The sequence below is a fragment of the Coregonus lavaretus genome (genome assembly GCF_964263955.1).
Source record: "Coregonus lavaretus genome assembly, chromosome: 18".
In the NCBI taxonomy this organism is placed as follows: Eukaryota; Metazoa; Chordata; class Actinopteri; order Salmoniformes; family Salmonidae; genus Coregonus; species Coregonus lavaretus.
This window is the reverse complement of record NC_140005.1, coordinates 3,243,103-3,267,539: the sequence shown is the minus strand read 5'-3', so window position 1 is coordinate 3,267,539 and position 24,437 is coordinate 3,243,103. Positions and strand designations below refer to the sequence as shown.

Sequence of the window (24,437 nt, the reverse complement as noted above, 5' to 3'; positions counted from 1 at the left end):
CGCTCCTATCAGCCTTCAACCTTCCTCCAGACTGCTGGGAAACACACAACATGCAAGGACAGAGAGAGACGAGGACAGAGAGAGAGAGAGACGAGGACAGAGAGAGAGAGAGACGAGGACAGAGAGAGAGAGAGACGAGGACAGAGAGAGAGAGAGACGAGGACAGAGAGAGACGATGACAGAGAGAGAGAGACCAGGACAGAGAGAGAGAGACCAGGAAAGAGAGAGAGAGACCAGGACAGAGAGAGAGAGACCAGGAAAGAGAGAGAGAGACCAGGACAGAGAGAGAGAGACCAGGAAAGAGAGAGAGAATGACAGCAGGTAGCCTTGTGATACAGGCAGTTCCTGGTACAGCGTCTGAGGGTGTCTGATGTACCTATAGTCCATAGTCAAAACGCTTGACATGTAGAAAGCAGAGAGGAGATCATGGAATATGCAGAACAATGTTACATCAACTGTATTTTAGTTGATAGGTTACATGTCTTTATCATTGTGTGTTTGCAGTAAAAGGACAACCGAAGCCCAACAACGATCTGACTGGTAGAACGTGGTGACACCGTATGTAATTAATAACATCAAGAGTTGAAACTGAGGTGACGAATATGAGTATATTCATCCATTCTCAGTAGGCAGGTGTTTACCTCACGTTTCCTGGGCACAGAAGAGTCTTCGTGATCTTCTGGGTCCTGCCCTGTAGCGTCTGAGAAGTCTGCGATGGTCTCTGTGAACTCCGGTGTAGAGTGTCGGCCATAGCGTTTACTACCCCGTACAAACTTAGCTTGGACTGGTGAGTCTGTGGAGAAGGAGAAGGTGATGAGAATTACATTAAATCCACGTCTAAACCTTAGCTATTGTCTCCGGTCACTACTTCTCCAAAAGGTTCATCATTTAATAAGCTACATTTTTCCTTTTAGGATGAATGAAAAACCTTGATCGGACACAGGTAGTCAATGTTTTCACTTCCATTCAGACACAGACTGTGACTCAGAACACATTAGCTCAACTGACAGGGATTTGAAGTGCAGTCATATTTAAGGTAGGGTGATTTCCTGGTCCTAAAAGTTAAACACTGACTCACCGCTCTCTAACTCTCTGGCACCGATTTAGTAATCCTTCTTAAGTAAGTCTTACCTGCCTCCTCTCTCTCTACCCTCTCTTTTGGTAACGTAATGCCAAGATAAGTGCAACGTAACTACAAAGCCCAAGTTCATTCACAGCCTCACCCGTCTCTTCCCCTCTACTCCTCCCTGGAGTCACCCTACTCCCATCTCCTTCACCCTGGAGTCACCCACCTCGCCCCTCCTCCGCCCTGGAGTCACCCTCCTCTCCCATGGACTCGGTCACACTGCCTGGCTAGATTTTCTGCCCTCCCCTCCCTCCCCCATCCTCCCTCGCCTCTCCCCTTGAGTCAACCACCCCCTCCACTCTGTCACACTGCCTGGCCTCCCCCTCCCCCCTCCTCTCCTCTCCCCTCCCTGTCACACTGCCTGGCCTCTCCCCCCTCCCTCCTCCCTCCCACTGCCTGGCCTCTCCCTCTCCCCATCCCTGGCCTCCCCCTCCCCCCTCCCTCCCTCCCTCCCTGTCACACTGCCTGGCCTCCCCCTCCCCCCATCCCTGGCCTCTCCCTCCCCCCATCCCTGGCCTCTCCCTCCCCCCATCCCTGGCCTCTCCCTCCCCCTCCCCCCTCTCCACTCTGTCACACTGCCTGGCCTCTCCCTCCCTCCCTCCCTCCCTCCCTCCCCCCCCCCTCCCACCTCCCTGGCAGGGCTGTAGTGGAGTTTCTCTGCCCTCACTGACACTCAGGTGGCTTAATACATCTGATCCGGTGAGAACCAGACTGTAAACACAGAACAGTCAGCACCGTTTGAACCCCGGAGTACAGCTTGTGTTACATCACAACCCAAACAGGGCACTTAAGGACTCTTCATTTAATACAATGCTTATTCAAGCGAGACAGAACAGATCCCTAAACTGTATGGTCATAGGAATCTAAATACACATGAAAGATAATACATTGATTCCATGTTCCGTAGCAGCAATGACAGCTCAAACAGCAGTTTCAGTCCGTTGGTCGTTTACGGCCCATGATGTATTTGGCTTTGTCCAAGTATGTTGGGTTTAATACAGACGCGGCATACAGCTCTATATTTGACATGGTTAGTATTGTACAGTGTTGTAGTACTCGGAGTCCGGGACTCGGACTTGAGTCACGATTTTCATGACTCATGACTTGACTTACTCAACCAGTGGTGATTCGGACTTGGACTCGACCACTTGTGACTTTATTGTCAGAAAATCTCTCGGTTGCATACTTCAACATGCTAGCTGAAGCAGCAGATGTTAGAGAACTGGATGATCTATTTAGCTTTACAACACTGTCATGAAATCTAGCTTTAAAAAAATGGTTAAACAACAACTTTTGGCACTGCGAAGAGACTCGTAACTCGAATATAAAAGGACTTCTTCAATGCATTGCTATTCATTCCAGAAATACAACTGCATCCATAGCCTAATTGGATTGGTATCGTCACTCCTCAGCTTGAAATGCCTCGTTTCTGAATCGTTCAGTGGGTTCTCTCTCTAACATATCATTAACTTTATATCCAAAAATGTAGGATTTCGTAACCTAATACATCCAATAATAAGCACCGAGCTCTGTTGACATAGCGGTGCAGGTTTCTCTTTAAAAGCTAAGGCATTGTCAAGAGGGAGGTCACACGTGCTTGGGAGACAGAGGACGCGAGATCAAGGACCAGTGAGGGTTTGCTATACCGTTGAACAAGAACAGCGACGTCTGTCACGAATCCTTCCTTACCTGGTGGTAGCAGAGTGGATGTTGTCTCCTGACTGTGTGCAGGTGTTGCTGCTACGTTGGTCGATAACACCAGAATCAGGGCATTCTTGAACTGGTCAAAATCAACCTGCAACACAAAATACAACATTTTTCATTGAGACATACAGTACACCAGTCAAACGTTTGGACACACCTACTCATTCAAGGGTTTTTCTTTATTTTTACTATTTTCTACATTGTAGAATAATAGTGAAGACATCAAAACTATGAAATAACACATATGGAATCATGTAGTAACCCAAAAAGTGTTAAACAAATCTAAATGTATTTTATATTTGAGATTCTTCAAAGTAGCCACCCTTTGCCTTGATGACAGCTTTGGTGGTGTAAGTATTTCTGAATGTTCTCTCGTAATAAAGACGCAAGGTGTTCAACAAGTAGGAAAGCCAAAACATCACTCAGATAATAAAATAAATAAAAAAATCGGTCATGACATTCCTAACAGTGAATTGCATTGAATCCTGTGAATGCAGGGTGGAGGAGGGGGGTGGCCCTGGATGACAGGGAAGGAGGACACACACAAACACTTCTGAAGCAGCAGCAGCTGGCCCTTGTCCAACAGTTATGGAGATTCTCTTTGTGTTCTGTTGCCAGGCGGATGACCGCTGGCTTAGGTGGGGGTTTCCTTTCTTGCTTTATTGTTGGTGGTAGTGGGGGGGGTACCCTGGTCCTTTATTGTTGAGTGGTACCCTGGTCCTTTATTGTTGAGGGGTACCCTGGTCCTTTATTGTTGAGGGGTACCCTGGTCCTTTATTGTTGAGGGGTACCCTGGTCCTTTATTGTTGAGGGGTACCCTGGTCCATTATTGTTGAGGGGTACCCTGGTCCTTTATTGTTGAGGGGTACCCTGGTCCTTTATTGTTGAGTGGTACCCTGGTCCTTTATTGTTGAGGGGTACCCTGGTCCTTTATTGTTGAGGGGTACCCTGGTCCTTTATTGTTGAGGGGTACCCTGGTCCTTTATTGTTGAGGGGTACCCTGGTCCTTTATTGATACTGTGAACCATCAGATCCTCCTCTCCACCCTCTCCGAGTTGGGCATCTCCGGCGCTGCTCACTCTTGGATTGCGTCCTACCTGACAGGTCGCTCCTACCAGGTGGCGTGGCGAGAATCTGTCTCTGCACCACGTGCTCTCACCACTGGTGTCCCCCAGGGCTCAGTTCTAGAACCTCTCCTATTCTCTCTATACACCAAGTCACTTGGCTCTGTCATATCCTCACATGGTCTCTCCTATCATTGCTACGCAGACAAAACACTATTAATTTTCTCCTTTCCCCCTTCTGATAACCAGGTGGCGAATCGCATCTCTGCATGTCTGGCAGACATATCAGTGTGGATGTCGGATCACCACCTCAAGCTGAACCTCGGCAAGACGGAGCTGCTCTTCCTCCCGGGGAAGGACTGCCCGCTCAATGATCTCGCCATCACGGTTGACAACTCCATTGTGTCCTCCTCCCAGAGTGCAAAGAACCTTGGCGTGAAAGCGGCACAGGTCCTAATCCAGGCACTTGTCATCTCCCGTCTGGATTACTGCAACTCGCTGTTGGCTGGGCTCCCTGCCTGTGCCATTAAACCCCTACAACTCATCCAGAACGCTGCAGCCCGTCTGGTGTTCAACCTTCCCAAGTTCTCTCATGTCACCCCGCTCCTCCGCACACTCCACTGGCTTCCAGTTGAGGCTCGCATCTACTGCAAGACCATGGTGCTTGCCTACGGAGCTGTGAGGGGAACGGCACCTCCTTACCTTCAGGCTCTGATCAGACCCTACACCCAAACGAGGGCATTGCGTTCATCCACCTCTGGCCTGCTAGCTCCCCTACCTCTACGGAAGCACAGTTCCCGCTCAGCCCAGTCAAAGCTATTCGCTGCTCTGGCACCCCAATGGTGGAACAAGCTCCCTCACAACGCCAGGACAGCGGAGTCACTGACCACCTTCCGGAGACACTTGAAACCCTACCTCTTTAAGGAATACCTGGAATAGTATAAAGTAATCCTTCTACCCCCACCCACCATAATTATTTTTTAAAGGTGGTTTTCCCACTGGCTATCATAAGTTGAATGCACCAATATGTAAGTCTCTCTGGATAAGAGCGTCTGCTAAATGATGTAAATGTAAATGTCCTTTATTGTTGAGTGGTACCCTGGTCCTATATTGATGGGGGGGGGGGGGGGGGGGGTACCCTGGTCCTATATTGATGGAGGGTACCCTGGTCCTATATTGATGGGGGGTAGCCTGGTCCTATACTGATGGAGGGTACCCTGGTCCTATATTGATGGGGGCGGGGGGGGGGGTACCCTGGTCCTATATTGATGGAGGGTACCCTGGTCCTATACTGATGGAGGGTACCCTGGTCCTATATTGATGGGGGCGGGGGGGGGGGGGTACCCTGGTCCTATATTGATGGGGGGTACCCTGGTCCTGTATTGATGGGGGGTAGCCTGGTCCTATATTGATGGAGGGTACCCTGGTCCTGTATTGATGGAGGGTAGCCTGGTCCTGTATTGATGGGGGGTACCCTGGTCCTATATTGATGGGGGGTACCCTGGTCCTATATTGATGGGGGCGGGGGGGGGGGGGGGGGGTACCCTGGTCCTATATTGATGGAGGGTACCCTGGTCCTATATTGATGGGGGGTACCCTGGTCCTATATTGATGGGGGGTAGCCTGGTCCTGTATTGATGGGGGGTAGCCTGGTCCTGTATTGTTGCGGGGTACCCTGGTCCATGGGTCGGCTTCAGTGCTTCCGCTAACACTTCCCCCTCCCCAGTCCCCACGTGTTTACCAGTGCACGGACAATGACCACCCTTCCATACATTTATCCTATTCCCTACAAAGAAACTCATATATGCCACATTTGGGAGGTGGTTATGAGTAGATGTTCAATCACTCCGGCAGACCACACATATGTTTTACTCATGTTCTAAGCTGTCTGAGTATTGGTCATCGTTTTTTTTAAATACTCTCACTAAAATTCAAGATATTGACCTGCAGCCTTGTCCTTTGATAGCTATATTTGGAGTTCCATCTTTCTTGCCTCACTAAAAGTAAAGCAGACGTGGTGGCGTTTGCTTCCCTCAAAGCCCGCCGGCAGATCTTGCTCAATTGGAAATCCCCAAAATCTCCCACTGTATCAGCCTGGTTGAAAGATCTAATGTATTTTCTACACTTAGAAAAAATTAAATACACTTTGATAGGTTGTACTGACAACTTTCTTGAGATGGCAGCCTTTAATTTCCTTTTTTGAACAGTTTCCTTCTATTGATCAGGAGTAAGAATTTTGGCCAACAGGGGATATGAGAGGGAAGGGATAGTATGTTGTGATCTTTTATATGTATTCTTGTGTATGTACACTACCAGTCAGAGGTTTGGACACACCTACTCATTCAAGCGTTTCTCTTTGTTTCTACATTGTAGAATAAAAGTGAAGACATCAAAACTATGACATAACACATATGGAATCATGTAGTAACCAAAAACGTGTTAAATCAAAATATATTTTATATTTGAGATTCTTCAAATAGCCACCCTTTGCCTTGATGACAGCTTTGCACACTCTTGGCATTCTCTCAACCAGCTTCATGAGGTAGTCATCTGGAATGCATTTCAATTAACAGGTGTGCCTCCTTAAAAAGTTAATTTGTGGAATTTCTTTCCTTCTTAATGCGTTTGAGCCAATCAGTTGTGTTGTGACAAGGTAGGGGGGTATACAGAAGATAGCCCTATTTGGTAAAAGACCAAGTCCATATTATGGCAAGAACATCTCAAATAAGCAAAGAGAAACGACAGTCCATCATTACTTTAAGACATGAAGGTCAGTCAATACGGACAATTTCAAGAACTTTGAAAGTTTCTTCAAGTGCAGTCGCAAAAAACATCAAGCGCAATGATGAAACTGGCTCTCATGAGGACCACCACAGGAATGGAAGACCCAGAGTTACCTCTGCTGCAGAGGATAAGTTCATTACAGTTACCAGCCTCAGAAATTGCAGCCCAAATAAATGCTTCACATAGTTCAAGTCACAGACACATCTCAACATCAACTGTTCAGAGCGGACTGTGTGAATCAGGCCTTCATGGTCGAATTGCTGCAAAGAAACCACTACTAAAGGACACCAATAAGAAGAAGAGACCTGCTTGGGCCAAGAAACACGAGCAATGGATATTAGACCGGTGGAAATGTGACTTTGGTCTGGAGTCCAAATTGGAGATTTTTGGTTCCAACCACCGTGTCTTTGTGAGACGCGGTGTGGGTGAACGGATTATCTCTGCATGTGTAGTTCCCACTGTAAAGCATGGAGGAGGAGGAGGTGTTATGGTGTGGGGGTGCTTTGCTGGTGACACTGTCTGTGATTTATTTAGAATTCAAGGCACACTTAACCAGCATGGCTACCACAGCATTCTGCAGCGATACGCAATCCCATCTGGTTTGGGCTTAGTGGGACTATCATTTGTTTTTCAACAGGACAATGACCCAACACACCTCCAGGCTGTGTAAGGGCTATTTTACCAAGGAGAGTGATGGAGTGCTGCATCAGATTACCTGGCCTCCACAATCCCCCGACCTCAACCCAATTGAGATGGTTTGGGATGAGTCGGACGGCAGAGTTTAGGAAAAGCAGCCAACAAGTGCTCAGCATATGTGGGAACTCCTTCAAGACTGTTGGAAAAGCATTCCAGGTGAAGCTGGTTGAGAGAATGCCAAGAGTGTTCAAAGCTGTCATCAAGGCAAAGGGCGGCTATTTGAAGAATCTCAAATATAAAATATATTTTGATTTGTTTAACACTTTTTTGGTTACTACATGATTCCATATGTGTTATTTCATAGTTTTGATGTCTTCACTATTATTCTACAATGTAGAAAACAGTAAAAATATAAAACAACTCTGGAATGAGTAGGTGTGTCCAAACTTTTGACTGGTAATGTATAGTGTATTATGACAACATTTTGTGACGTTTTTGTTCCGTTTTGGTCTTCGGCAAAGGTTTTTTCGGTAGCCGAAGTCTACGCCCCTTCGTCAGTGATTGGTCAACAGTAGGGATTCTTCATTGAAGTGTTTGTTGTCATTCAACAAGACTGATCGTTTCCATGCATCCATCTTAGTTAGATGTAAAATTGTTTGACTAAGATCTCCTCAACAAAAACGTCAAAATTAATGACCGATTTCTCGATGTGATGTTAGATTAATTCAGACTAATTTGAGGAAGTTTATACTGGCTACGGCGTCTCAAAAATGGACAAACAGTACTATTGCCGTTTTTTTTTCTCATTTTTCAAGCGAATGTCTTTTAAGGGAGTATGAGAGGGAGGGAGGGAGGGAGGTTCGCTGTGTTAGTCTAATAGCATGAGTCGACTTGGTATGGTTGGTTCCTCCCTCTCTCCCTCCCTCTCTCCCTCCCTCTCTCCCTCTCTCTCTCTCTCTCTCTCTCTCCCTCCCTCCCTCCCTCTCTCCCTCCCTCCCTCCCTCTCTCCCTCTCTCCCTCTCAGTCAGGGTTGCCAGGAATAGCAAACAATTTCAGTACAATCGCCACTCAAAACCTGGCACCAAGGTCTGAAAACTAGACCAAAACACATTTTCAGCAGCAAGAGAGGATTTGCCACATTTTTCCAATAGGCGTCTCCATAATGCCAATCTAAATGGTAACATTTCTTTACCTTGTTCTCTGCATTTCTCCCTTTGTTATTGGTTCATCACACCAAATGATTTAATCTAAACTATAGAAGTGATTGATAGTGAATGGTTAAGACATATGTTTTTCTCAGAAGACATTGTGAAATGGTGTTAACACAATGTTAAACATTGTGAAATAGTGTTAATATAAGTTAAAATTGATGTAAAATAATTGTATTTTCAACTGGAGTATAACATTTAAAAAAAAGAAGGCCCAACAGTTTGCTTTTTGGCTTATTTTATTTCATTACATTTTTACATTTAGGTGTGGCTGCAAGCAGCCTGATGTCCCAGTCACCCATCCTTCTGGAGCCAGATGGAAATCAATCATGAGTCCAGTATTTTAAGTTTTATTCTACTATTAATCAATCAATCATTACTATTATCATTTGATAGTCTAGTAGAGTTGCTTCTAAAAATGGCCAACATTGGAATAATATTTAAATCTTTTTTTGCATCTAGATGCTTTTTATAGTGGAGATCAACTTTATAAATGTCTTGCCAGGGTTGATGAGACTGTGGATTACGCAGTCAGATGGAACAGAGTAAAAAGGCATTCTAACGTCATAGATTTAGCCGGTGGTAACTGGAATGCGGTTTTAACCAATCAGTATTCAGGATTAGACCCACCCGTTGTATAAATGCTATTAACAGTAGCCTACTACTGAAATAGATAAATGCTGTCAACTGAGCCAGAAATTCACAAAATAAAAACTGCCAACATTGGAATAATATTTAAATCTATTTTGCATAAATGTAGCCTACATAAATAAATAGCCTACATGTAAAACTGTAGTCTAGGTTATATGCATATTGGCTACAGCGCCAGAATTTGGTCGCTAAATATAGGCTGTTTGACAATTATAATGTAGGATAATTAACATTAACGTCTAAAGTCTTGATTCTGTTGACATACTCGAGGCACAGTTCGTTCAGATCAAAAATGGCCACAAGAGCGTAGAGAAAATCCACCGCACATATCACCTTGCAATCACTAGCACACTAGAGGCTGCATGCTGCCTATTGAAATCACTAGCCACTTTAAGAAATGGAACACTAGTCACTTTAATAATGTTTACATATCTTGCATTGATTGGAATGGGTCTCTATATTAAAAAATTTATTTATGCATATCGGGTCCGGGTGGGAAAGCCCCAGGTCCATTTCGAAACGTGTCCAAGATCTCTTTAAAAAAATTTTTTATTTTATTTTATTTAACCTTTATTTAACCAGATAAGCCAGTTGAGAACAAGTTCTCATTTACAACTGCGACCTGGCCAAGATAAAGCAACTTGAGAGGCCTACTTAAAAGGCCCGCCATAACAATCCCTTTCACAAAAGGCAATGCCAGGAACATTGTGAATGATGTCACAGAAGCTAAACTTGGGCCACAAAAATAGGGTGCTTTTTAGTTTAGCATCTTTTACCAAATAAACAACAAAATGTACTACAGCAACTGTTGGCATTTCATTTTCCCGCTGTACCGTAACCGAACCATGACCCCAAAACCGCAATTCGTACCTGGCTTTGGTGAACCGTTACACCCCTAGTTATGAGTAATGTGGGCTTATTTTGGGGGAATCCATCCACCCACCCATACAAAGTAACTCATAGGCTATCTGCCACATTTTGGCGGTGGGCAGCTATGAGTGAATTAGAACCTACCATTAATAAAATTGGAGCAATAATCATGGAGTCCTATTTTATTTTGACCAGACATGGAGGATACACGATAACAAAAATACACTGAAACCCATGTCATTCCTATTTCAGCCCTAACAAAGCAAGGGGGGGGGGGCATGTTCCTCATCAAGCACCCTCTCAAACAGACCCACTTCAATTGTGAATGTTGATTAGCCTGGTTGTTATGACAACAGACACCTGGGATGAAAGCGGCCAATGATATGGTCTAACAAGAAGGCTAACAAAGCACCAGGAGACTGGTTCCCTGGCTGAATGGCTCCCTGGCTGAATGGCTCCCTGGCTGGCTCCCTGGCTGACTGGCTCCCTGGCTGACTGGCTCCCTGGCTGACTGGCTCCCTGGCTGACTGGCTCCCTGGCTGACTGGCTCCCTGGCTGACTGGCTCCCTGGCTGACTGGCTCCCTGGCTGACTGGCTCCCTGGCTGACTGGCTCCCTGGCTGACTAGCTCCCTGGCTGACTGGCTCCCTGGCTGACTGGCTGACTGGTTCCCTGGCTGACTAGCTCCCTGGCTGACTGGCTCCCTGGCTGACTGGCTCCCTGGCTGACTGGCTCCCTGGACTCAAGTGCCTGAAAAACCCACTCTATAGAGAGTCAGACCAGAGCCGCTCTCTGAATATAGGAGTAGAGCTCAGAGTGGAACCTGTATCTCACTAAACCCAGAGCCTGTATCCCACTAAACACAGAGCCTGTATCCCACTAAACACAGAGCCTGTATCCCACTAAACCCAGAGCCTGTATCCCACTAAACACAGAGCCTGTATCCCACTAAACACAGAGCCTGTATCCCACTTAACACAGAGCCTGTATCTCACTAAACACAGAGCCTGTATCCCACTAAACACAGAGCCTGTATCTCACTAAACACAGAGCCTGTATCCCACTTAACACAGAGCCTGTATCTCACTAAACACAGAGCCTGTATCCCACTAAACACAGAGCCTGTATCCCACTAAACCCAGAGCCTGTATCCCACTAAACACAGAGCCTGTATCTCACTAAACACAGAGCCTGTATCTCACTAAACCCAGAGCCTGTATCCCACTAAACCCAGAGCCTGTATCCCACTAAACACAGAGCCTGTATCTCACTACAAAAAGAGACAGGAGCTACATTAAACAACTTCAGCTCATATTGTAGTCTCATGTACTGTAGGCTGGTGATTCTACAGATTCTAATGTAAATAAACACTGTAGTGTTTCCAGAGTGGGTGAAAACACGCTTTGGCGATGAAATTTCACTACCTTATGTTTTAAAATATATTTTACCAAGACAAATATGATTATCCATGTTGTGAATCGTTCAGTGGGGTCATTCTCTAACACATCATTAACATTTAGGTAGGTTTCCATCCAATTGGAAACATATTTTCATGCGAATATTCTAAGATTCGCATAAAAACAATATGAGCATTTTCCCACCAGAGATGTGTTTCCATCAAATTGACTTGTTGCCGATAAAAAGGCTGTGCTTGATGAAATAGTGCACATAAAATTGTGGTTAAATTACCATGTACCAAATAAAAAATACAAGTTAAATGGATTTCCACCGCATTGGCCCTGTGTTGCTCAGTTGGAAGAGCATGGTGCTTGCAACGCCAGGGTTGTGTGTTCGATTCCCATGGGGGGGGGGCCAGTATGAAAAAAAAAATGTATGCACTCACTAACTGTAAGTCTCTCTGGATAAGAGCGTCTGCTAAATGACTAAAATGTCAACGTAAAATGATTTTCAACTCCACTGATGGTTTTCTCACAAAAAATATTCATATAGCGAGTGTGCCTACTCTGGTATTGGCAGCACTGTATCTGCACGCTGTTGACTAGAGCGCATGTATAGCCTACATGATGAGATTATTATGGACAAAAGGGGAGAGATTATTTTTGATTTGTCAAACGGCAGCCAAGCGTCGATCATCACGTCACCAGAACAAGACCCTCGATATTTATTGGAAAGGCGCATCAAGCTCATCACCGTGCACGTTCACCACCCTGTGAAGTTAACTTACTTCATTTGTAGCCCTAATAAACTGCATGCTTTCCCGACGAGTCGTAGTGGGAGGACCACACAACGTCATTGCGTGAAGTTTTTTACGTCAATTTGATGGTTATTATACAAATATTTCCACATAAAAGCGTTTTCCACCGACATTTCTCACATATTTCATTTAAAAACACAAAAAGATCCCACTTTATTGAGCGTATTTCGACATTTGGAAGGTTAACTGAAAAATGTACTTTACTCGCATGAAAAGGTTGGATGGATACCTGGTTATAATATCCAGAAAGTTGGATTTTGTAATCTAATGAATTCGATAATAAGCACTGAGCTCTGTCGACAGCTGTGCAGGTTTCTCGTTACAGCTTTTGAGGATTTTTACATTTTGTGGTCTTCGTTATGCGAAGTTTGTTTTCCGCGGGTCGCAAAAAAAAAGCTAAATTAGCGTGACACGAACTGAATTAAAACGTAAAAAGGCTTTGAAAATAAAAAGCTGGGTATATGCTCAGCGCTCCGATGACATTTCACAGGAGATACGCTTGTTTTTTTTGGGGGGGGGGGGGTGAGAAATCTTAGAAAAAGAACAGGAATAGAAAATCATATTGCACAAATAAGAAAATACTATATGTCATGTCTCAAAATCAATATCCATCTTACCTCTTATCTATTTTGTTTTATGTCCTGCGGATTGGAGAAAAATATGAATAATTCAATAGACAAGTGATCCTGTCAGGTATCCTTCATTCCCCCACAGAATCCAGCTCAGCTGGTAGAGCACGGCGCTTGTAACGCCAAGGTAGTGGGTTCAATCCCCGGGACCACCCATACACAAAAATGTATGCACGCATGACTGTAAGTCGCTTTGGATAAAAGCGTCTGCTAAATGGCATATTATTATTATTATGCAATTTTCCCCAATTTGTTTTACCACTTTCTTTCCTCTGGCCTCCATTGATTTAGTCACCCTAATTCTGGCCGTCCTACAAAAGGCTAGAAACTCCAATAACTGTTCAACGGATTAAGATAAAATACAAGAGGCTTGGACCATTGGTTTCCTCAGAGGATTATCTACACAATTAAACATATTATTTTACCCGTTGGTCAAAATACGCATTTTTTGATTGGACACCTTAAAAACGCGCACTACCTAACTCTCCAACCCAGGTTCATGCAACCACAGCATTACGCTAAAAGACAACCACAGAGTAGCCTATATCCTGAGGAGGGGGGTTTACCCTGCCAGTGAACTAACAACACCAGAGCTAACATTAACACTCATTTAACGCTGACCATATCGTGACCTGTAGCAGGGCCGTATTCATTAGTGCACACCATTTTGCAAAACGTAGCAAAAACGTTTTACAACAAAAAACAAAAAACAATTGTTTCTTATTAGACAAAGTTCTGGTAGTCCCTCCCTGTTTCAGTCCGTTCTCTCCTGACCCTAATGAACAGGCCCAGTGTGTAGGGCTTACCCTGCCAGTGAGTCTGTCCTGGTTCTGCAGCAGGGCATGGAGCAGGACGGGGGTGGAATCCTCCAGGTGCAGGGCCTGGCACAGGTCAGACAGCTCCTCGGGGCACAGCGACCCGGCGCCGCTGGCGTCGAAACTCTCAAACACCTCCTTCAGCCGCTCCTCGTACTGATCCTGCTGGCCGTCATCCATCCCATAGGACAGCACCCTGCCCTGGAGACAGAGTTAGCACAGTTATAGTACAGCACCCTGCCCTGGAGACAGAGTTAGCACAGTTATAGGACAGCACCCTGCCCTGGAGACAGAGTTAGCACAGTTATAGTACAGCACCCTGCCCTGAACACACACAGAGAGTGAGATATAGATCCCTCTCTCCCTCCCTCTATAGTGAGAGAGTTAGAGAGAGAGACAGATATACATAAAGAGAAAGAAAGAACCACATAATAATAACATACTCCATAGCACAGCACCCTGGACACACAGAGACAGGGTTAGGACAGACAGCACCCTGGACACACAGAGACAGGGTTAGGACAGACAGCACCCTGGACACACAGGCAGAGACAGGGTTAGGACAGACAGCACCCTGGACACACAGAGACAGGGTTAGGACAGACAGCACCCTGGATACACAGGCAGAGACAGGGTTAGGACAGACAGCACCCTGGACACACAGAGACAGGGTTAGGACAGACAGCACCCTGGATACACAGGCAGAGACAGGGTTAGGACAGACAGCACCCTGGACACACAGAGACAGGGTTAGGACAGACAGCACCCTGGACACACAGAGACAGGGTTAGGACAGACAGCACCCTGGACACACAGAGACAGGGTTAGGACAGACAGCACCCTGGACACACAGGCAGAGACAGGGTTAGGACAGACAGCACCCTGTCTTAGGGACACACAGACACAAGCAGAGACAGGGTTAGCGTAGTTATTTCATAGAACAGTACGCTGCCCTGGGGACAGAGAGACTGGTAACGACAGGGTTAACAGCACCCTGCCCTGCACACACAGGCAGCTACTACGATTATCCAGAGCACCTGTGGAATATATATATATATATATATATATATATATATATATATATATATATATATATATATATATATATATATATATATATATATATATATATATATATATATATATATATATATATATATATATATATATATATATATATATATATATATATATATATATATATATATCCTAAAAAACCTAGCCAAGACAATAATGAGTTCACATTCCAACACCAGTTTACACCTATAGCAAGACACTTACGACGAGGGTGGAAACATCCATAGTACGAGCAGCCTCACCAGCCTGTACCCACCACTGGGGGAGGTTGATCTACAGCCCACTACACACAAGCGTCATTCCCTAATCCAATCAGCCTTCCTGGATGATGAGACAGCCAGGGTTGCGTCCCAAATGACACCCTAATCCCTATTTAGCGCACTACTTTTGAGGGCTCTGGTTAAAAGTAGTGCGCTATATAGGGAATAGGGTGCCATTTGGGATGCATCCAGGTGGATACAGCGCATAGGCTTTACACAGCCCACAGCAGGGGCTTGGCCATGCCATTGGGATGCCTCATGTCACAACGAGATGCCATAAAGAACGAAGCATTACCTTTGACACATGATGGGATGCCGTTTGAAGCAAAGGAACTTACTTAATTTACAGAATATATTTGATGTGTATCTGCACAGTAGTAAAAGTTTATATCGAAGATAAACCTCACAACAGCTAAAATCATTGCTATTTAGCTCAGAGGTGATGGAAAAAAGAATATTGAGTAAATATACCAAAAAATACAAGCTTCAAGAGGAATAGGGGTAATACCCATACCATACTAACTAATCAACCAGTGATTTAGTCAGTGCATATAGACGGGTTAAACGTCACGAAAACGATGCACACGCCAGAAAGCTAGCAACAATAGCAAGAAGCTGCCATGTGGGGAATCGCAGGCGGCTCGTTTCAGCTAGTTTTATCCTGTTCTTGATCCCATGTCTTGTTTTGAGGTGTTTTGACTGATGTCAAGTCAATGCTAATATGGCTGAAATTCGCTAGCTAGCTAACCAACAACTGTAGCGATGTATTAGAGTGCTCATTCTGCACATTTCTGTTTTCAATAAACATTGGAGACGAAATATAGGTTACATGTTGTCAACAATCTAAGCCAGGACTGCCCAACCCTGTTCCTGGAGAGCCTCCGTCCTGTAGGTTTTTGGTCCAACCCTAATCTAGCACACCTGATTCTAATAATTAGCAGGTTGATAAGATGAATACGTCTCTCCGCCCTAACAATGGGAGTCTTTGTCCACAAAGCGGCATGGCGGGCTGTCTAGTTCCCACCTATCCTTTCTTCGGATTGGTGGACACATCTAATTATTGTAATCCTTTTTTGAATATTCGATGAGGGTTGTTGACGTCAACCTCCTGTATTCATTGGAGAGAGATTTTACGCCACTAGCCTCATGCCATGAATACTGTACGCATAGCCATCGAGACATTATTCTCCAAGTTGCCGGGATGTCACGTATCCTACTTATATCAGTACACTCATTACAACTTAAGCATTACCAAACTTCTATTAGATCAAATAAACCTCACGTAGCAAATAAGCCATTCATTTTTTTGTTGTTGACCAAATTCGACACCCTTTCATTGACCTCCATATAAAAACTCCTTGCTTTGTGTGTGAAGTCACCTGCTGGAGGGAGATAGATGTTCTGCTGAGTTGCGCCTCTCTCTTCCTCCTCCTCTCTGATTACAACAAAGACCCGCCCACCTGAGGATCTGTCTTTTCAGCTGTCTATTTCCCGTATTTGAGGGGTGCAAAATCCACTTGTCACTTAAATCTCGCTGGATTGATTGATTTCATTTTACTCCTGCGACTCTTTCATACTCTTGCTTGTGTCATTATTTCGATGACTGTTGCTACTTGTGCTAACAGCTAGTGACAGGATCAACGACAAAGACCGTCCCAGGCTCGTTGGGGGTTCGAGAGAGACATGGTCAGAATGTCCCAGGCTCGTTGGGGGTTCGAGAAAGACATGGTCAGAATGTCCCAGGCTCGTTGGGGGTTCGAGAGAGATGGTCAGAATGTCCCAGGCTCGTTGGGGGTTCGAGAGAGACATGGTCAGAATGTCCCAGGCTCGTTGGGGGTTCGAGAGAGATGGTCAGAATGTCCCAGGCTCATTGGGGGTTCGAGAAAGACATGGTCAGAATGTCCCAGGCTCGTTGGGGGTTCGAGAGAGACATGGTCAGAATGTCCCAGGCTCGTTGGGGGTTCGAGACAGAGATATGGTCAGAATGTCCCAGGCTCGTTGGGGGTTCAAGAGAGACATGGTCAGAATGTCCCAGGCTCGTTGGGGGTTCAAGAGAGAGATGGTCAGAATGTCCCAGGCTCATTGGGGGTTCGAGAAAGACATGGTCAGAATGTCCCAGGCTCGTTGGGGGTTCGAGAGAGACATGGTCAGAATGTCCCAGGCTCGTTGGGGGTTCGAGACAGAGATATGGTCAGAATGTCCCAGGCTCGTTGGGGGTTCAAGAGAGACATGGTCAGAATGTCCCAGGCTCGTTGGGGGTTCGAGAGAGACATGGTCAGAATGTCCCAGGCTCGTTGGGGGTTCGAGACAGAGATATGGTCAGAATGTCCCAGGCTCGTTGGGGGTTCAAGAGAGACATGGTCAGAATGTCCCAGGCTCGTTGGGGGTTCGAGAGAGACATGGTCAGAATGTCCCAGGCTCGTTGGGGGTTCGAGAGAGACATGGTCAGAATGTCCCAGGCTCGTTGGGGGTTCAAGAGAGACATGGTCAGAATGTCCCAGGCTCGTTGGGGGTTCGAGAGAGACATGGTCAGAATGTCCCAGGCTCATTGGGGGTTCAAGAGAGACATGGTCAGAATGTCCCAGGCTCGTTGGGGGTTCAAGAGAGACATGGTCAGAATGTCCCAGGCTCGTTGGGGGTTCGAGACAGAGATATGGTCAGAATGTCCCAGGCTCGTTGGGGGTTCAAGAGAGACATGGTCAGAATATCCCAGGCTCGTTGGGGGTTCGAGAGAGATGGTCAGAATGTCCCAGGCTCGTTGGGGGTTTGAGAGAGACATGGTCAGAATGTCCCAGGCTCATTGGGGGTTCGAGAGAGACATGGTCAGAATGTCCCAGGCTCATTGGGGGTTCGAGAGAGATGGTCAGAATGTCCCAGGCTCGTTGGGGGTTCAAGAGAGACATGGTCAGAATGTCCCAGGCTCGTTGGGGGTTCGAGAGAGACATGGTCAGAATGTCCCAGGCTCGTTGGGGGTTCGAGAGAGACATGGTCAGAATGTCCCAGGCTCGTTGGGGGTTCGAGAGAGACATGGTCAGAATGTCCCAGGCTCGTTGGGGGCAAGTCACCTTGGATAAAAGCGTCTGCTAAATAAAATGATTATTATATATTATATGATTAAAAATAATACCATGCATAAAACTTTGTGAGTCTTTCAAATGAGACAGAAACACTTCTACAGGCGTAGACTGGAGAGGGCTAAAGGCTCCACTAATCTGTCTTCATTTAGCCGGTTCCAGGCGGAGGAGTTGAGCGAGTGCAGGGAAGGGTCACGCAGGGCCACGTTCGGGGAAGGACAGACAGTCAAAACCCAACTCAGCTCTTTATGACATCACTGACCGGAGCAGCAACGGCTCCACCTGCACTCTGAGGTCAGTCGCCATAGGACACGTCCCAAACGGCGCCCTATTCATTGTAAATAAGAATGTTGTTCTTAACTGACTAGTTAAATAAAGGTAAAGTGGTCTAAGGCACTGCATCGCAGTGCTAACTGTGCCACTAGAGATCCTGGTTCGAATCCAGGCTCTGTCGCAGCCGGCCGCGACCGGGAGACTCATGGGTGGCGCACAATTGGCCCAGCGTCGTCCAGGGTAGGGGAGGGAATGGCCGGCAGGGATGTAGCTCAGTTGATAGAGCATGGCGTTTGCAACGCCAGGGTTGTGGGTTCGATTCCCATGGGGGGCCAGTATAAAAAAAATATGTATTCACTAACTGTAAGTCGCTCTGGATAAGAGCGTCTGCTAAAAATGACTAAAAAAAAAAAAAAAAAGGTAAAATATGCACTACTTTAGACCAGGGCCCACAGGGTATATGCAAAGTATTACATAGACTGGAAATAGTAACCTGGCTACTGGCTACACAAGGTTAGAGGGATTTCATTTCCTGATCTGTTATACTTTACTGACCTCCAATTGTCTGCAAAGTGTACCCATTATTACCCTAACCATAGTATACCCATTATTAACCTAACCATAGTGTACCCATTATTAACCTAACCATAGTATACCCATTATTAACCTAACCATAGTATACCCATTATTAACCTAACCATAGTATACCCATTATTAACCTAACCATAGTATACCCATTATTAACCTAACCATAGTATACCCATTATTAACCTAACCATATTATACCCATTATTAACCTAACCATAGTGTACCCATTATTAACCTAACCATAGTATACCCATTATTAACCTAACCATAGTATACCCATTATTAACCTTTAATATACCCATTATTAACCTAACCATAGTATACCCATTATTAACCTAACCATAGTGTACCCATTATTAACCTAACCATAGTATACCCATTATTAACCTAACCATAGTATACCCATTATTAACCTAACCATAGTATACCCATTATTAACCTAACCATAGTATACCCATTATTAACCTAACCATAGTATACCCATTATTAACCTAACCATATTATACCCATTATTAACCTAACCATAGTGTACCCATTATTAACCTAACCATAGTATACCCATTATTAACCTAACCATAGTATACCCATTATTAACCTTTAATATACCCATTATTAACCTAACCATAGTATACCCATTATTAACCTAACCATAGTATACCCATTATTAACCTAACCATAGTATACCCATTATTAACCTAACCATAGTATACCCATTATTAACCTAACCATAGTATACCCATTATTAACCTAACCATAGTATACCCATTATTAACCTAACCATAGTGTACCCATTATTAACCTAACCATATTATACCCATTATTACCCTAACCATAGTATACCCATTATTAACCTAACCATAGTGTACCCATTATTAACCATAGTATACCCATTATTAACCTAACCATAGTATACCCATTATTAACCTAACCATAGTATACCCATTATTAACCTTTAATATACCCATTATTAACCTAACCATAGTATACCCATTATTAACCTGGGGGCAAACAGTGGCGCTGTTTCACCTTTTTATGTGATTTCAGCTTTAATTATTGCATCTGGACTATTTAAATTTTTAAATTTTAAATTTTAGTCATTTAGCAGACGCTCTTATCCAGAGCGACTTACAGTTAGTGAATACATATATATATATATTTTTTATACTGGCCCCCCGTGGGAATCGAACCTACAACCCTGGCATTGCAAACGCCATGCTCTATCAACTGAGCTACATCCCTGCCGGCCATTCCCTCCCCTACCCTGGACGACGCTGGACCAATTGTGCGCCGCCCATGAGTCTCCCGGTCGCGGCCGGCTGCGACAGAGCCTGGACTATGCTGAGACCTAAGGTCAAGTTGACTGACACAACAATAAAATCAAAGTAAGATCAGTTAATATCATAGATACAGACACAGAGTATAAATCAAAAATCAGTTAATATCATAAAGATCAGTTAATATCATAGATACAGACACAGAGTATAATGTCACAAAATCTGAAGTTCATTTTAAAATGATGTCAATTTTGTTGGTGTTGCTGTCTTCTGTATTTTAGGAAGACTCCTAGTATCCAATCATTTTAGACAAAGAATAAAGGATACTTCCTCTGGACTGAACAAACTCTACCAGCAAGCAGTGACACCCCAGTGACACCCCAGTGACACCCCAGTGACACCCCAGTGACACCCCAGTATGTAAACACATAACCCTCACACTAGGGATGTGCACGATTATTCGTATATTCGTATATCCGAAACGGACGTTATTATTCGTATATTCGTATATCCGAAACGGACGTTATTATTCGTATATTCGTATATCCGAAACGGACGTTATTATTCGAATACCTGTGTGAGTATTCTTTTTTTTTTTTTTTCGCAAAAAAAGACATATAGGCCTATTTTAACACTGAAAAAGGCTTTTTCTAAATTAAATTAAAATATCCATGTGACATTGATATACTGTACCATGACATTTCAAATTATTAATTTAATAAAACAACAAACTTTTCAATTTCGTTTTGTCGTTTTAATGAGATGCGCCCCATATAAAAAAGAATGGTAGCCGTCCGTTAGCCTTCACGCGTGTAGCTTGTTGTTGCGGCAAAGAGGCTCAACGGAGTGAGAGTTCACCAGTGCAATGTAAGATGGAATAAAATTACGGAATTAAACGTTAGTGAAATGGAGAAGGAGTAGGCTACAAGGAGCAATGAACAGGTAGGCTGTTTTATCTGAATGGGGTTGGGGAGAAAACGCTAAATGTGGCCTCAAATTAGCCTAGCTAGCTATAGCTGTCTAGGTTCTCTAGGTTCCTCCAGTCAAGACAGGCACTGTTCTATGGGATGATAAATAAAGATTGTGGCTGCTACAAGTTAGCTAGTCTTGGCTGTAGCCGAGTAGTCTCTCTCTCTGCCTCCGCTCCCATCTCACCGGCACCTCCGCAGCTGCAGCAATCGAGCGCCAGCCTCTCGGGTTAAAAAAACGGAAGTAAAACAAAACATACATGTATTTCGAATATCCGACAAAAATTCATGATACTATTCAAATAGTGAACTTATTTCAAACCCCTCCCCCCCCCCCCATTCCTACACCACACACACGTATGTAAACACACTACTACCCCAGATAGAGATTAGTAGCTTTGGTACACCCCCCCCCCCCCCCCCACCACTTCCAGCTGCTTGTTGTCATAGTGATGTCATCATTGTCCTTCATAGAAGCCAGCATTAGCCAGGTGTCCCCTCCTCTTCCAGCTCCTCCAGCCAGATCTGAGAGTCCTTATTCAACTCAAGACAATGGGCTGTCCAAACCATACGGCCTGTCCCAAATGGCACCCTATTCCCCCCATACAGCACACTGCTTTTGACCAGGGCCCATAGGATGCAATTTGGGACGCGTCCATAATCATTTCTTTTTTCAGCTTCTGCATCTGCACATCTCAGCAGCTGATCTCATTCAAGTGAACCGTGATCGCTAGTTTAGCATCGTGGCCAGCGGATCACACATTAAATCCCCTACCCAGCTACCCTCATAAGATCACAGTAAAAACCCAAGACAAAGACCAGGGCGCGTATCCACAAAGCAACTCAGAGTAGTAGTGCTGATTTAGAATCTGTCCATATAAAATGTATTTATAATAATATATAAATAATATAATAATATTAAAAGTATTTATTATGATCTAAAAGGTCAAACTGATCCTGGATCAGCAGTCATTCTCTACAGGCCTTAATTTGACACGTTTTGATTTGATCATTTGTCTCGTAGGCTCTAAGCTGTCAGCAAAATAGACCTGCAGCTCCAAAAGGGATTGACCCCATACAGCGGGTCATTGGGACTGTAGATTGACAGCAGCTCCAAAAGGGTTTGACCCCATACAGCGGGTCATTGGGACTGTAGACTGACAGCTGTCCGTTACAGAATCAGGACCAAGGCAGAGTAGACTGGAGCAGGGGAATCAGAAGACGAGGTTAATCCGGACACCTGCTGCATCATATGTTTGGTCGTCCCACTCCCTGTAGGCCTACTGACTGAACTACTGACTGAGTTACTGACTGGGCTACTGACTGAAGTACTGACTGAACTACTGACTGAGTTACTGACTGGGCTACTGACTGAAGTACTGACTGAACTACTGACTGGGCTACTGACTGAGTTACTGAGTTACTGACTGGGCTACTGACTGGGCTACTGACTGAGTTACTGAGTTACTGACTGGGCTACTGACTGAAGTACTGACTGAAGTACTGACTGAAGTACTGACTGAAGTACTGACTGGACTACTGACTGAAGTACTGACTGAAGTACTGACTGGGCTACTGACTGGGCTACTGACTGAGTTACTGAGTTACTGACTGGGCTACTGACTGGGCTACTGACTGGGCTACTGACTGGGCTACTGACTGAAGTACTGACTGAACTACTGACTGGGCTACTGACTGGGCTACTGACTGAAGTACTGACTGAACTACTGACTGGGCTACTGACTGGGCTACTGACTGGGCTACTGACTGGGCTACTGACTGGGCTACTGACTGAACTACTGACTGAAGTACTGACTGAAGTACTGACTGAGTTACTGACCTACCAGAGATCCCTGTGATGGTTCAGAATCATCATGCCAGACAAAAACAGTGTCCCCAAATGGCACCCTATTCCCTATATAGTGCACTATTTTTGACCAGGGCCCATATGGATCTGGTCAAAAGTAGTGCGCTACATACCTAGTGAAAAGGGTGCCATTTGGGACACTGCCTAACATTTGCACATAAACTTATTTAACCATGTGCTGTTATTTTCGGTGTAGGTAGAAATGTGTCCATATATCTCATAAAAAAGGTTAACTAGTATTATTTCAATGTCAATGATTTACATTGTCACCTAGGCAGTCTTCATTAAACAACATCTGTGTGTTGAGTCAACAAGTACAACATGGCAACAGGTGCAACAAGCCGTCAGTACTATGCCAGTACAAACAAAAGATGCATAACGTAATGATTCGGAGGTAAATAACCATTTTAGAAATTACATTGCGTTTAATATATTTACAGCACTTCAATGGGAAAGTTCAACTGGGCTGGGAATGTTTACAAAACAAAACGTATTTATTGGCAATGACCATGCACCAATATAAAACTAAATTACAGGATGAAGCTAAATACTACTTATCTAACACTAATATTAGTAATCTGACAAATCCAAAGACGACTTTACTCTTCCCTGGGCAGCTAGCTAGGGACAAAGGACTCATATCCTAATAACCCAAGCACGGATTCAGATTTATCAACTTTTCTGCTTGTTACGTTGTAGCAACGTGATTGGAAAATAGATACATTGTAACGTGGCACTACTGGTGGTCCCTTGCAAACGTGTTCATATGGAACTTTCTCAAAGCATCACCATAGAAACAACGGCCTGGTATGTCGATGTCCAGGCAAGGAAAAACATTTAACAAGGGGTTGAAGAAAGCAAAAGTGAATCAGGCCGCTGCATGAAGAACACGTTGAAATGTCGTCGGCGGGGGCTCGGCAGGCTACAGAAGCTAAACTAGATTATTTCTCTTTATTAGCCTTTTGTGATCATTATAGCCTACAGGCCTGGTAGGCAATCAAGTAAGTTGACATACTAAATATATAAAAACAATTTACAGTTGCTACAGACTTACCCACAGAAACTCCACTGAGTCGAAGGCTGCCTATCCCTCTTCTCTGGTCGAATTTTAGGGAGACCGCTACAGAAGTTTCACAACGGTCCGTCCTTCCTTTAAAAAAAGAGGTTTTGATTTTCTCTCAAATAAACCCCTTCCGAAACTTGATGATTCAACTCCTTATTTGGGGCTAGCGTAACCAAGGTAGCCTACTATATTTTATACCTGTGTTGTCAAACGGTTTGTTCTCGTTCAGTAGTCTAAAATACCTTCTGAGTCAACTGCATCTCTCCTTTCGGATTTTGAAAAGCTCCTCAGA

The 24,437-nt window shown here is 44.6% G+C and overlaps 1 protein-coding gene across 1 annotated transcript in view; it reads right to left on the bottom strand.

Annotated features, from left to right (window-relative positions):
- Positions 1-24,433, bottom strand: part of nin (ninein (GSK3B interacting protein)) — a 64,112-nt gene extending 39,679 nt beyond the window's left edge. The window contains exons 1-4 of the mRNA XM_084181845.1: positions 24,137-24,433; positions 13,693-13,902; positions 2,816-2,921; positions 642-793 (exon numbers count right to left, since the gene is read on the bottom strand). Coding sequence (XP_084037971.1) covers positions 642-793; positions 2,816-2,921; positions 13,693-13,881 — 447 coding nt within the window. The 5' untranslated portion in view covers positions 13,882-13,902; positions 24,137-24,433. The remainder of the gene's footprint in view (positions 1-641; positions 794-2,815; positions 2,922-13,692; positions 13,903-24,136) is intronic.
- Positions 24,434-24,437: the final 4 nt, after the last annotated feature.